Genomic DNA, 12,433 nt, shown 5'->3' on the forward strand with positions numbered 1-12,433 from the left:
GAAAAGGAAATTTAAGCAGGGGGTGGATATGAACTGTTCAAGGAGTTTGGATAGGAAAAAAAGTAGGGAAATGGGGTGATAATTGGAAGGATCTGTGGAAATGAGAGGGATTTTTTTAGAATGGGGAGAATTGAAGATGTTTGAATGCAGAGGGGAAGGTAAAGGAATGTGGTCTTTTGGCTTTCAGTCAAATGGGAGAGACCAAAGGTTGAATTTTGCATTAATGAAAATAATATAATAGAGGTAAATAATAAATACAAGTGGATAAATAAATCAAGCATCAATAAGTGAACAGATGACTGCATAAGGATGTTAAAGTGACTGAGTGGACGGAATGACCTGGAAGGTGGGAAGGTTACTCAGGGAATGCCTTCTGGAGGAAGCTGCTTTTTCAAAGGCCTAAAAAATCCACACACACACCACCTTGGCTTCTCACATTCTGCCACCCCTCTGTCACCCCTGTGCTCTACTGACAAAGCCCACTCCAAGGACACCGAAGAATACACCCTGGGTACCTGAAATCCAAGCACCCCTGAGGTAGAGGGAACCATCTCTCACCTTAAGTAGCATAATCAAGAATAAGACCATCCATACAATGAAAAATTCTCTTTCTCCGAACAACAGCCTGCCCAGTCCAAAGCCAGTGATTCCAGCTTCTCATGGCTTAATTCAAGCTCCACCTTCTCAGATTCCACATTTGTCCCAATGCTCTATTCAGGAATCAGGTGTCTCTCAAGTAGTGGAAACTGTGTTTACTCCCTGCAGGGCCCAGTGGGTGAATGGGAGGGATGGAAAGTGGGAAAGAATGGCCAATTCTGCAGCTTCTTCTGACCCCAGAGCCTAGAAGGAGCTGACTTGCCCAAGCGTTTATTAGAAACCAGAAGTACCAATTGAATTAATCTGTCAATTGTATTGAGTGCTTTTTATGTGCAGAGCACTGGAATAATAATAATGTTGGTATCTGTTAATGTTGGTATTTGTTAAGTGCTTACTATGTGCAGAGCACTGTTCTAAGCGCTGGGGGAGATACAGGGTAATCAGGTTGGCCCACATGAGGCTCACAGTTAATCCCCATTTTACAGATGAGGTCACTGAGGCACCGAGAAGTGAAATGATTTGCCCACAGTCACACAGCTGGCAAGTGACGGAGCCGGGATTCGAACCCACGACCTCTGATTTCCAAGCCCAAGCACTGAGCCACGCTCACTTACTATGTGCAGAGCACTGTTCTAAGCCCTGGGGGAGATACAGGATAATCAGGTTGTCCCACGTGGGGCTCACAGTCTTCATCCCCATTTTACAGATGAGGTAACAGGCACAGAGCAGTTAAGTAACTTGCCCACAGTCACACAGCTGACAAGTGGCAGAGTCGGGACTAGTACCCATGACCTCTGACTCCCCAGCCCGGGCTCTTTCCACTAAGCCATGCTGCTTCTCTACTAAGTGCTTGAGGGAGTACAACCTAACAGACTTGTTAGACACCTTCCCTAACCACGACAAGTGATTCTTCCAGATTCTATTGAAAAATACTTCTTGTAGGGATCATTGTAAGCTTATAGGTCAGAAGCAACACATTTCTATTGATACAGGGGGGTTGGACCTTAGGAAGGTATTATTGAACCTATTTACAGGCGGGTCCTTGGACTAGAAGATCTCTTCAGTTCTCCAAGCTCTTTGATTTGAAATGTTAATGCAATCTAAGATAGATAATGTAATCTGATGCACAATTTACTGAAAAGAGGCAACGGTTGCTCTGAATTTCTTATCAAAGTTCATTTGCAGTTTGGAATTTTGAAGAGTTTGAAATGTTGTGATCTTTGGCTTTGGAAGATTGAGGTTCCTTCTTGGAAGAGGCTCAGAGGTTATTCCAGCAACCAGGGAATAATGGTCCGTTTTGGGGGGTTGTTTAAACAGGAAGTTGGTTCTTCCTTTGGTCTTGTTTAGGCTTTGCAAACAAACAGTTTCATTTTAGGTCCTGTTTTCATTCTCAAGCCCAACCTTCTCAAAGTAAACATTTAACCAGTTAGTGGTGGTGGTGGTGATGAGGGGGTGGAGATGGGGTAGAGGAAGGAAACAGACATTTTTGGGCAAAAAAACCTAAAACAAAAAACAAGCACCTTGGGAACTATTGTATACCATATGTCATCTCTCACTACTCTATCATTAGTATTTACTGAGCGCTTACAGTCTATAGAGCGCTTTGGAGAGTACAGTATAACAAGTTTGGTAGGTACAATCTCTGCCCTTAAGGAGTTTACAGTCTAGGTGGGGAGACTGACACTAATTGAATTGCAGACAGGGAAAGTGGCAGAGTATAAAGATATGTACAGAAGTACTTGGGACCAAGGTAGGGAGAGTAAAAAAGTGCTTAAGAGTGATATGAGACTGGGGTGGGGAGAAGATCAGAGTACTTATGGGGTAAAGACCCAAGTTCATAAGTGATAAACAGTGGTATTTAGTGGGCACTTACTATGCGCAGAGTACGGAACTCAGCACTTAGGAGAGTACAGTATAACACAGTTGGTAGACACATTCTCTGCCCTCTCATTGTCGAGATGGGGAGACAGACATTAAAATAAATTACAGATATGTACATAAGTGCTGGTATGTACACAGAAAGGAGGGTGAATAGTTGGGGAAATGGGTTAGGGAAGACATCTTGGAGGAGGGATGATTTTATTAAGGCTGTGAACATGGAGGGAGTTACGAAGGATATGAGGAAGGAGGGAGTTCCAGACAAGAGGGAGGACACGAGCAAGTAGTTGTTAGAAAGAAGGGATTGAGGTAGAGTGAGCGGGTTGGCAATGTAGGAGTGAAAGATGTGGGCTGGGTTGTAGAGTGAAATAAGTGAGGTAAAATAAGGAGGGGACAGCTGATTGTCTTAAAGACAATGGTGAGATGTTTCTGTTTGTAACAAAGATGGACTCCTCCTTAGCTGGGTGTTAATCTGAGAGAAAGAGGCATAGAGAGGGAAAGCCCTGGGTTACCTGTCTCCCCTTCACCCACAGTCTCTTAAGGCCCAGAGACCCGGTACCCTGTCTCATCCTCTGCTCTCTGCTTCTTCCCTCCCCAAGCCCTACCCAGATCTCCATCCTTGTTCTTCAACTGTAATTTTGCCTCTAGACTGACAACTCATTATGAGCAGGGAATGTGACAGCTAATTATTGTATTGTGCTTTCCCAAGAGCTTAGTTCAGTGCTCTGCACATAGTAAGTGCTCAATATTAATAGTAATAATGGTATTTGTTATGTGCTATGTGCCAGGCACTGTACTAAGCATTGGGGTGGATACAAGCAAATGGGGTGGGACACAGTCCCTGTCCCACAGGGGACTTACAGTCTCAATCTCCATTTTATAGAAGAGGTAACTGAGGCCCAGAGAATTGAAGTGACTTGCTCCAGGTCACACAACAGACAAGTGGCAAAGTCGGAATTAGAATCCATGACCCTCTGACTCCCGGGCCTGTGCTCTATCCACTACACCATGCTGCTTCTCATAATAGTCATGGTATTTGTTAAGCATTTATTATGTGCCAGGCACTGTACTAAGCTCTGGGATGCCTAGGAGCAAATTGGGTTGGACACAGTCCCTGTCCCACGTGGAGCTCACAATCTCAATTCCCATTTTACAGATGAGGGAATTGAGGCCCAGAGAAGTGAAGTGACTTGCTTAAGGTCATTTAGCAGATCATTGGCAGAGCTGGGATTAGAACCCATGATCTTCTGACTCCCAGGCCCGTGCTCTAGCTACTACACCATTCCATTTATAAATACAGTTGATTAGTTGGACGGGCAGCTATTAGAGGATTTTGAAACATGAGAAAACAGACTGAATATCTTTCAGAAAAATGATCTGGAAAGCAGAATGAAGTGGGAATGGAATGGGTAGAGACTCGAGTCAGGGTAGTCGGCAAGGAGGGTTAATTCAGTAGTCAAGATGTGATACAATAAGTGATTTGACCAGCACGGCAGCAGTTTGGATGGAGAGGAAAGAGTGGATTCCAGAGATGTTATGTAGGAAGAACTGACAGGATTTGGTGATGGATTGAATTTGTGGGTTGAATGTAATGAGTTGAGAAAAATACAAAGGGCTAACCTAACCCATTAGACTGGGCAAATTCTGGAAATGATATACTGGGCAGAGCTCCCAGGGACAGAATCTATGGGGAATTTATTGCAACTATGGGTTTTCACTAGTGGATGGGACTGAGGGCAACACTGGGGATTGTCAGCCCTAAACTCCCGTGGCTCAGTGGAAAGAGCACGGGCTTTGGAGTCAGGGCTCATGAGTTCGAATCCCAGCTCTGCCACTTGTCGGCTGTGTGACTGTGGGCAAGTCACTTAACTTCTCTGGGCCTCAGTTCCCTCATCTGTAAAATGGGGATTAAGACTGTGAGCCCCACGTGGGACAACCTGATTCCCCTATGTCTACCCCAGCGCTTAGAACAGTGCTCGGCACATAGTAAGCGCTTAACAAATACCAACATTATTATTATTATTATTAGAAGAACACCCGGACTCACTTGAGGAGTGCCTGGACCCTGGTCAGACTCAGCTGAGCCCAAAAGCCCTTCAGATTTCTTGCTCTTCTTCTATAGGTTTGGAGGCATCCTACTCACTTGCTCCCCAAATCCCTGCCCCCTTCTGTGGCTGAAGCTCTGGCATCTCCCAAAACGTGTAGAGGTCATCGAGGACTAGCACACTACACTCCTCCTGGGGCCAGCCACAGCAAGTCCTTCGACAAAGCGCTCCTGCTTGTGGCTCCTCAAGTCACGTGCTTCCCTGAACTCCGGGAGCCTCTCCTCCAGCTTCCAATGTAGTGAGACACCAAGATCTCGGCTCTCTACAGTGTTTAATAGTTTCTTAACAAGGTTACATCCTTAACAACTTCAGTTTAAATCACCTTTCCCTGGATTCAATATTGTTCCCCTCCAGGAACCCTCTGTACTTCCCTGTCAGCATTCCAGGGTTCACACTCTTCTCCCCCTCAGGGGCAGGAGCCTCAACCCTCCTGAATCCTGGCCTCTATACTATGAACCTCCAGAGATCCTCTCCAACTCCTCCCTGTGCTCTGTGCCCATCCAGGGTCCACAGCATGATCTCTCCCCCACGTCCCACTCTCAGACCACAGCTCATATACCCTTGCCTCAAGATGGCCAAGGGTCTCCCTCTTCATTCAATAGTATTCACTGAACATTTACTATGTGCAGAGCAATGGACTAAGCACTTGGGAAGTACAATTCAGCAAGAAATAGAGAGAATCCCTGCCCACAACAGGCTCATAGTCTAGAATGGGGGAGACAGACATCAAAACAAGTAAACAGGCATCAGTATTATCAGTATAAATAAAAAGAATTATAGATATATACACATCATTAATAAAAATAAGTAGAACTATAATTCACCCCAACCTGGCACTTCCACTTCAGTGTACACTTCAGAGAGGGGCACTCCTCGCTTCCTCTTCCTAAGTGTGGGGGTCAGTGGAACCCTTAGAAAAATGCAAAATATGCAGTTTAACCCACAAACCCTGGGAAATGCCTACATGTCCATTAGGTTAATCCAACCTGCCCCCAGTCTACCCACTAAGTCTCCAATCCACCTCTCACCCCAAGGTTATTCACAGTTATTTTCTATTTTGAAGGTGCCTACACAGTCTTACCAGAGAAAATGATTAAAATAAAACAAAACTAAACAAAAAACCCAAAAATCAATTCAAGCTCACACACAAATTTATTTCTTCAAAAGAGACAAGATAAAGATCTTATTCCATAGAAATCATTCAAGTTAATTTGACCCACATTCATCTATAAGAAACAAATTTCTTTAGTGGCATTTTTCTATGTCTTTTTCATGGAATGAAAGGTAAGAATGAGTGCATCACCTAAGACAGTACAATTGAATCAATTTCAGAATAAGAAAACATATCTATCATTAAATACAAAATGCTGTGGTCTCCCTGGCAGTAGGAATCCGCATTTTAGAAAACTATCATTGGACTTCCTATGTTTGCTAGGCAATGATCCCAAAAGAGAATGAATGAAAATTTCAGTATTCCTGTAAAACTCAGTCATGAGTAAAAATATCAAGCATGGATATTCTAGCTTGCACTGAGAAATGTGTTTAATAATACTATTACTACTAATTTAACTGTGCACTCAAAGGAATCAAAGCCTGTTCATTCATTCGATCATATTTATTGAGCACTTACTGTGTGCAGAGCACTGTACTAAGCACTTGAAAAGTACAATTCAGCAACAAATAGAGACAATCCCTGCCCACAAGAGGCTCCTTGTCTAGAAGGGGGGAGACAGACTTCAAAATAAGTAATCAGGCATCAGAATTGCCAGTTATTGGTATCACTATTTACCACCCAGTAGTGCAATGAACTACATTAAGCACTTGGGGAATACAAAATAAAGTGTCCTGTACCCTGCCAATAAGAGCTTTGCAATCTTGCATTATATGGACAGCAGTTATATTCTAACTAGGTCATGGCCAGTTAATTGATTTTTTTTCTTTCAATCCAGAAAATTTGTTAGTGACAGCCAAAATTTATTATCTTCATAACATAGACATTTTTTTCTAAGTCTTGGAACTGTACCCATATTTCCAGGGATAAAGTTAACTGCAAATATTTTACAAAACAATGGAGTTTAAACCTTAGACTGGTAATGAACACTTTAATCCATTCTGAATCATTTTGGGTTGAATGTGGCAGAATCAAAGAAATAATGAAAGTTCATATCAATGTCTTTATCCTAAACTCTCAGAACTGTAAATTTGATGTTGATTCATAATCATTCTGGCATGGTAGTACAAAAATCAGAAATAATGTGCAGTCCAACTTCAAATCACAAAAATTGGGAACATGATTAAAGATATGCTATCAGTTAATAATAATGTTGGTATTTGTTAAGCCTAAGGTCACCGGAGAATTTTGCATAGCCTTATCTCTCCAATTCTTTAAGGCTTTTGCTATGTTTCCGACTCCCCCCGCCCCCCAAAAAATTGCACTTCCAGGGGCATACTTCGAGGTGGGTTTAAATGTATCTAGGATGGCTAAAATTCCAATAAAAATAGTTTCATTTTAAGCTACCCCTTTAACTATTTGGTAAATGCAGTACCCAGACTAAAGTGCCTTTATCCCCCATAGAAGTTGTGCTTTCAGAACTTAAAGTGGTATGGGAAGGAATGTGATCGGCTGGCAGGTGTCATCTGATAGAATAGAGTAACCAGGGCTGATTATTTGAGCAAAGTTTGGGGACAGGTTTTCTAGTTCTGGGAAAAAACAGTAACCCATACATGTGATCTCACAGTGAAAATCATTCTTCCCACTCCCTGACGGTATGGATGCCTCCTCAGGTAGAAAAAGAAGTAGAAGAGTTTGTGGAGAACAAAGAGGTGAGAAAGACTCATCTGGGTTTTCCACATCGGAGAATATTATCAGTGTTTTTTCCCGAGGGATCCTTCAGCAAAGATAGTCCATCAGCCACATTTTTCCACGTGATTTTTACCTGTTCAAATTATGGTTTCAAAAGTGGGCAGAAATGTCTTGAGCTTTAAGACCTCAGATACTGGCCATTTGCTCTCCTGATAAAAGTCAAGCCCGGTAAGCAGCTCCACATCTCGGACACGTGCAGTATGAGCCTCAACTCTTTCCTCAACCCACTCAGACTCTGATTTGATTCCCTGTTACCAAGAGACAAAAGGAAAGTTTGCATGTGAATTGATTTCTGGTCTCAACCAAGAATTATTCTCATCTCTAAATTATACACTCGCAAGCAGGGAATCTATCTACTGAACTCTGTAGTATTGTCCTGTCCCAAGCACTTATTAGAGTACACACGGTAACTACTCAATAAATATTATCGATTGGTTCCCCTTTCTATCACCATCAATCTCATACTCATACCCTTTCTCCTGCCCGAATTCCCTCCCTCTTCACATCTGGCAGATCACAACTCTCAATCATATTTATTGAGCACTTACTGTGTGCAAAGCACTCTACTAAGTGCTTGGGAGAGTACAATGTAACAGACACTTTCCTTGCCCACAACGAGCTCACTCTTACCAACTTTATAACTCTTCTAGAATTGCATCTCAATCGAGAGGTCTTAACCGTGGTATTTGTTAAGCTCTTACTGTGTGCCAAACACTTTGCTAAGTGCTGGGGTAGAAAAAAGTTAATCAGGTCAGACATAGTCCCTGTCCCACGTGGGATTTACAGACTAGGTAGGAGAGAGAACAGGTTCTGAATCCCCATTTTACAGATGAGGAAATGTAGGCACAGAGAGCTCAAGTGAGTTGCCCAGTCACAAAGCAAACCACTGAAGGACCTGGGATTAGAACCCAGTTCCTGTGACTCCCAGGCCCATTCTCTTACCTTGATTAACACTGTTTCCTAATTCCCTCACAATCTAGTCAAAACAAATAGCAAAACCATATGTTATGGCAGAATTGAGTGCCCCTGAATGTATGGTAAAGTGCAACAGTCACCAAACACAGATTCCCTGCCCTCAGGAAGTAGCACTCTCACAGCACCCCCCAAATCTAGCCTATGTATTATGAGGGGCTTCTGTGTGGGTAAACCTTAACGTATACTTACAGCACAACTTTCAACATTGTCTGGACGGTGCGGGAGGATGAAAGGCAGAGTATCCAAGGAGTCTGAGCAGTTCAGTGGAGTGTTGGCCCTGTTCTTACAGCTTGTCAGCAGCACAAAGTAGTGAGTTGGTATGGGAATTATTGTAGTGGCTGCATGCCTACGGAAAGACATGGGTGAGATGCAAGTTTCATATTCAGGGGGATTTTTTTTGGTAAGGATTTTATCTTTAATTCTTCCTCCCTCTTCTCAAAGCCAATTAGATTGGGGCTAGATTTAATCAGATCATATTTGGGAATATTCAGAACTTTGTGTTGCTACAAAGAAGGTATTCAGGAATCATGGTGACATCAAAAGTTGCCCCCAGCACAACATTCCTGCTCTAGGCAAAATACTCACAATAGAACTTTAGAACTCGTACACGATAATCATAATAATAATGATGATGAAATAATGGAATTTAAGCACTTACTATGTGCCAAGGATTACAATGCCCTGGGAGAGATACAAGATAATCAGGTATCAACTGGGACTCACAGTCCCATAATAAGATCCCAATTTTATTGAGCACTTTTATTTATCCAAAGTATTTACTTTTCCAACACCCCGAGAGATAGGAAGAGACAGGTATTATTATCCCCATTTTCTACCTGAGAAACTGAGGCACAGAAGGGGTTAAGGACCTCACTGGAAATTATCCAAGAGGTCAATCTCAGAGTTGGAATTAGAATCATGGGCTTTTTTTAAGTTGCACTTTAAGTGCTTACTATGTGACAAGCACTGTACTACGTACCCGGGTAGACATTAGGCACCTTTTATTTTAAAAAAACAATGTCTTAGTTTCTCATTATTTGACTTTTAAAACTGCAAGGGATTATCTTGTAGATTTCATCTGAATTTGGGGCCATTTTAATTACTTAAATGAAAAAGCTCAATTTTCTTATTCTTTAACTTACTTCATTATTTCATCTAGAGTGTCGAAGTGGCCATCGTAGTTGTAATCAAATATTGGCCCACTGATCACATTCACACCATTTCTTTCTGAAGCGTATTTTATAAGCAGAGTCTGATGGAAGTAGTTCCAGATTTCTGACAGAAAATAAAAGCTGATCATGAGAAATGTTGGTCACGACACATTTCCACTTTCACAACATGCAAAAATAACCTTTATTTTCTACAAAAGAAAGTGCATGAAAACATAAATATTTAAACTATTGGCATTATACTTATTCAATTCATTCAGAAATATGCCTAACATTTTGCATTTCTACTACATAGTTTACAGTTATTTCTCTAGTTTAGGAATTGGCAGCTGTGCATTCCCAGCTTCTAGGGAATTATGCATCAGATTATATAGTATAAATTATTTTTTCATATTAATGTCTGCCTCCCCCTCTAGAATGTAAGCTCTTTATGGACAAGAAATGTATCTGCTAATTCTGTTGTACTGTCCTCTCCCGAGCACTTAGTACGGTGATTGGCATATAGTTAAGTGCTAAATAAATACCACTGATTGATTGATTGATTAGGGGTTCTTCAAAGTACTAGAGGGGAACAGCATTATGGCAGAAAATTGGGACAGTTAATAGGACTTCCATTATGGCAGGAAACCGGGACAGTTAATCGGACTTCCAGGGGTCCAGAAAGAAGCAGTATTAACAGCACAGAAGGTGATAAAAAATTCTATAAGTATTTTTTGTCAATCTGTCTCCAAGTTAGTTTGTGAGTTCCTCAAAGGAAGGCAACATGGGTTGGTGTTGGTGGTTGAGCAGTGAAGGTGCAGAGGAGGTGGGGTCGAAGGGACCTCTTATACCAGACCCCCAGCAGACCTTGGTAGCTCATCTCTCATCGTCTACTATCACAGCTTCCTTTCAAGCCACCAGTAAAGCTCCCTCCCTGAAACCTACATACTAGGACTTTATTTCCTTTCTGCCCTGTATCATACTCAGCACCCAATGGATCCTGATTCCCGTGGCTCTAGGCACTCTATTTCCCAGAACTCCCGACTACTAGTCCTGTGGATAGGATAGGAATTCCAAAACCAAAAGTTCTGCAAAAAAAAAAAAAAAAAGAAACTGCAGGCAGTGGGGGGGGGGTGTTGGGAAGAGGCGAGCAGTCTGGATATAATGTCAAGAGCTTAATTCAGTGCTCTGCACATAGTAAGTGCTCAAAACAATTGAATGAATCACTGAAATTTGTGAGAGCCACTGGGCAGGGGGAGGGCAGGGAATGGAGTCAGGGTGAAAGGATTAGTTTCAGCACCTTTTTGCTTGTCTTTCAGGAAAGCACAGAGGGTTGGAAGGGGAAATAGGTTCTTTCTTCCCCTTACAAGCCTGGTGGAATTTCAATACCTTTTATAGAAGTTTCTAAGAGCAAAGTCCAGCACAGACTACAAACAAATGGGAGGAACAGCAGAAAAGATTGTCCAGCCCCTGCCCAAGGGCCAGAGGCTTTTGTTAGGCAAGGACAACTGGAATCCTGTCCCACTCTGCCTCCTCCCCCACCACACCCTCCTCTTCACTTAAAATGCTAAAATGGGGCATTTTAGTAGAGTTGAGAATGAGAATAATCACTTTGCAAAGCCTTCTCTAAAATGATCAGTCTTGGGGGGATTCACGAAATCTGAGGCTCTCTAATTACCCTTGTGGTACCCTCTCTGCTCCATTGGGATAACTCAGCTCTAATGACGCTTTCTGGACATTTTTGATTGTGGGTATAGTTGCAGTGGAGCTTGGGAGAGAGGCCTAGAAGAGAAGGGAGGATACATGAGGGAGCCTATATGTGAGAAAAGAGGTGACTTCTTCCTTTATGGGTAAAGTCACCCAAAACTGTATCACATGTGCTTCTGCAGCATTCCATCAGTCCTTTCCTCACTCAAGCCTCACTCATTCTGGTATTTAGTTTCAGGAAATGAACTCGGGTTAACAGTTAGCCAATGAGAACATTATAATCAGAGTACTTGTACTCACTCCTGAACTGTTCATGCATGGGGATGAAATTGCTGGTAATTAAAGCATCATACTGACTCTCGGCAGTTTCATTTAAGGCTAAAAAAGAGAGAGAGAGAGAGAAGCATTCAGATTTTCCCCATTCCACACCAAACTTTTGAGATTTTTCTGAATGGGCCTCGGATCCACTTTACAACCTACTTTCTTTTGGTGGCCTGATTAGAAGCCAGGTAAACCAGTTTGTCACCTTGGTTGACAAAAGGCTTAGTTCCCTTGAACCTTTGGACTCATGCCTAGTCCCAGAATGCACAGGACAGAGCCCTTCCCTTAAGGCTACAGAGAGCCAGCTGCAGCTGAAAGAGCAATTTTACTATGTTTCCAACTTTCATCGGTACAGTCTTCCCTTTCCCAGCACATATAAGCAGCCACCCACAGCGGGTATAAAAATAAGGAATCAGTTACTGGAGGAAATTGTGCAGACAGGAAATATTCATAGGACCAAGAAGGGCTTGAATTCATCCTTAGACAGAAGTTTCACGGGGGAGAGACCAATTGCCTGTAAATTGATCCAACCTCTTGTGAAGCAGTATGGCCTAATGGATAGAGCACGGGCCTGGGAGACAGAAGGTTCTAATGCAGGCTCTACCACTTGTCTGCTGTGTGAACTTGGGCAAGCCACTCCATTTCTCTGTGCCTCAGTTCCTTCATCTGTAAAGTGGGGATTATGACAGAAGCCCCATTTGGGATGTGGACTGTGTCCGACCTGATCAGCTTGCATCTATTTTGGCTCTTAGTACAATGTCTGACACATAATAAGCTCTTAAATACCACAGAAAACCTCTTCTTGCTCCTAGGAATCCTTTTTGCCTGTCTTGTTTCTA

General features: G+C 42.5%; 1 protein-coding gene across 3 annotated transcripts in view; it reads right to left on the reverse strand.

The window, feature by feature from the left end:
• Positions 1 to 5,709: 5,709 nt before the first annotated feature.
• The window catches only part of ENPP3 (ectonucleotide pyrophosphatase/phosphodiesterase 3), a 115,709-nt gene continuing 108,985 nt past the window's right edge, over positions 5,710 to 12,433 (reverse strand). For all 3 annotated transcript variants that reach the window (XM_007671617.3, XM_007671618.3, XM_029058362.2), the window contains exons 23-26: positions 11,574 to 11,651; positions 9,561 to 9,693; positions 8,608 to 8,764; positions 5,710 to 7,691 (exon numbers count right to left, since the gene is read on the reverse strand). In XM_007671617.3, the coding sequence (XP_007669807.2) occupies positions 7,521 to 7,691; positions 8,608 to 8,764; positions 9,561 to 9,693; positions 11,574 to 11,651 (539 nt within the window). In that variant the 3' untranslated portion in view covers positions 5,710 to 7,520. The remainder of the gene's footprint in view (positions 7,692 to 8,607; positions 8,765 to 9,560; positions 9,694 to 11,573; positions 11,652 to 12,433) is intronic.

This window comes from Ornithorhynchus anatinus, chromosome 2 (genome assembly GCF_004115215.2).
Source record: "Ornithorhynchus anatinus isolate Pmale09 chromosome 2, mOrnAna1.pri.v4, whole genome shotgun sequence".
In the NCBI taxonomy this organism is placed as follows: Eukaryota; Metazoa; Chordata; class Mammalia; order Monotremata; family Ornithorhynchidae; genus Ornithorhynchus; species Ornithorhynchus anatinus.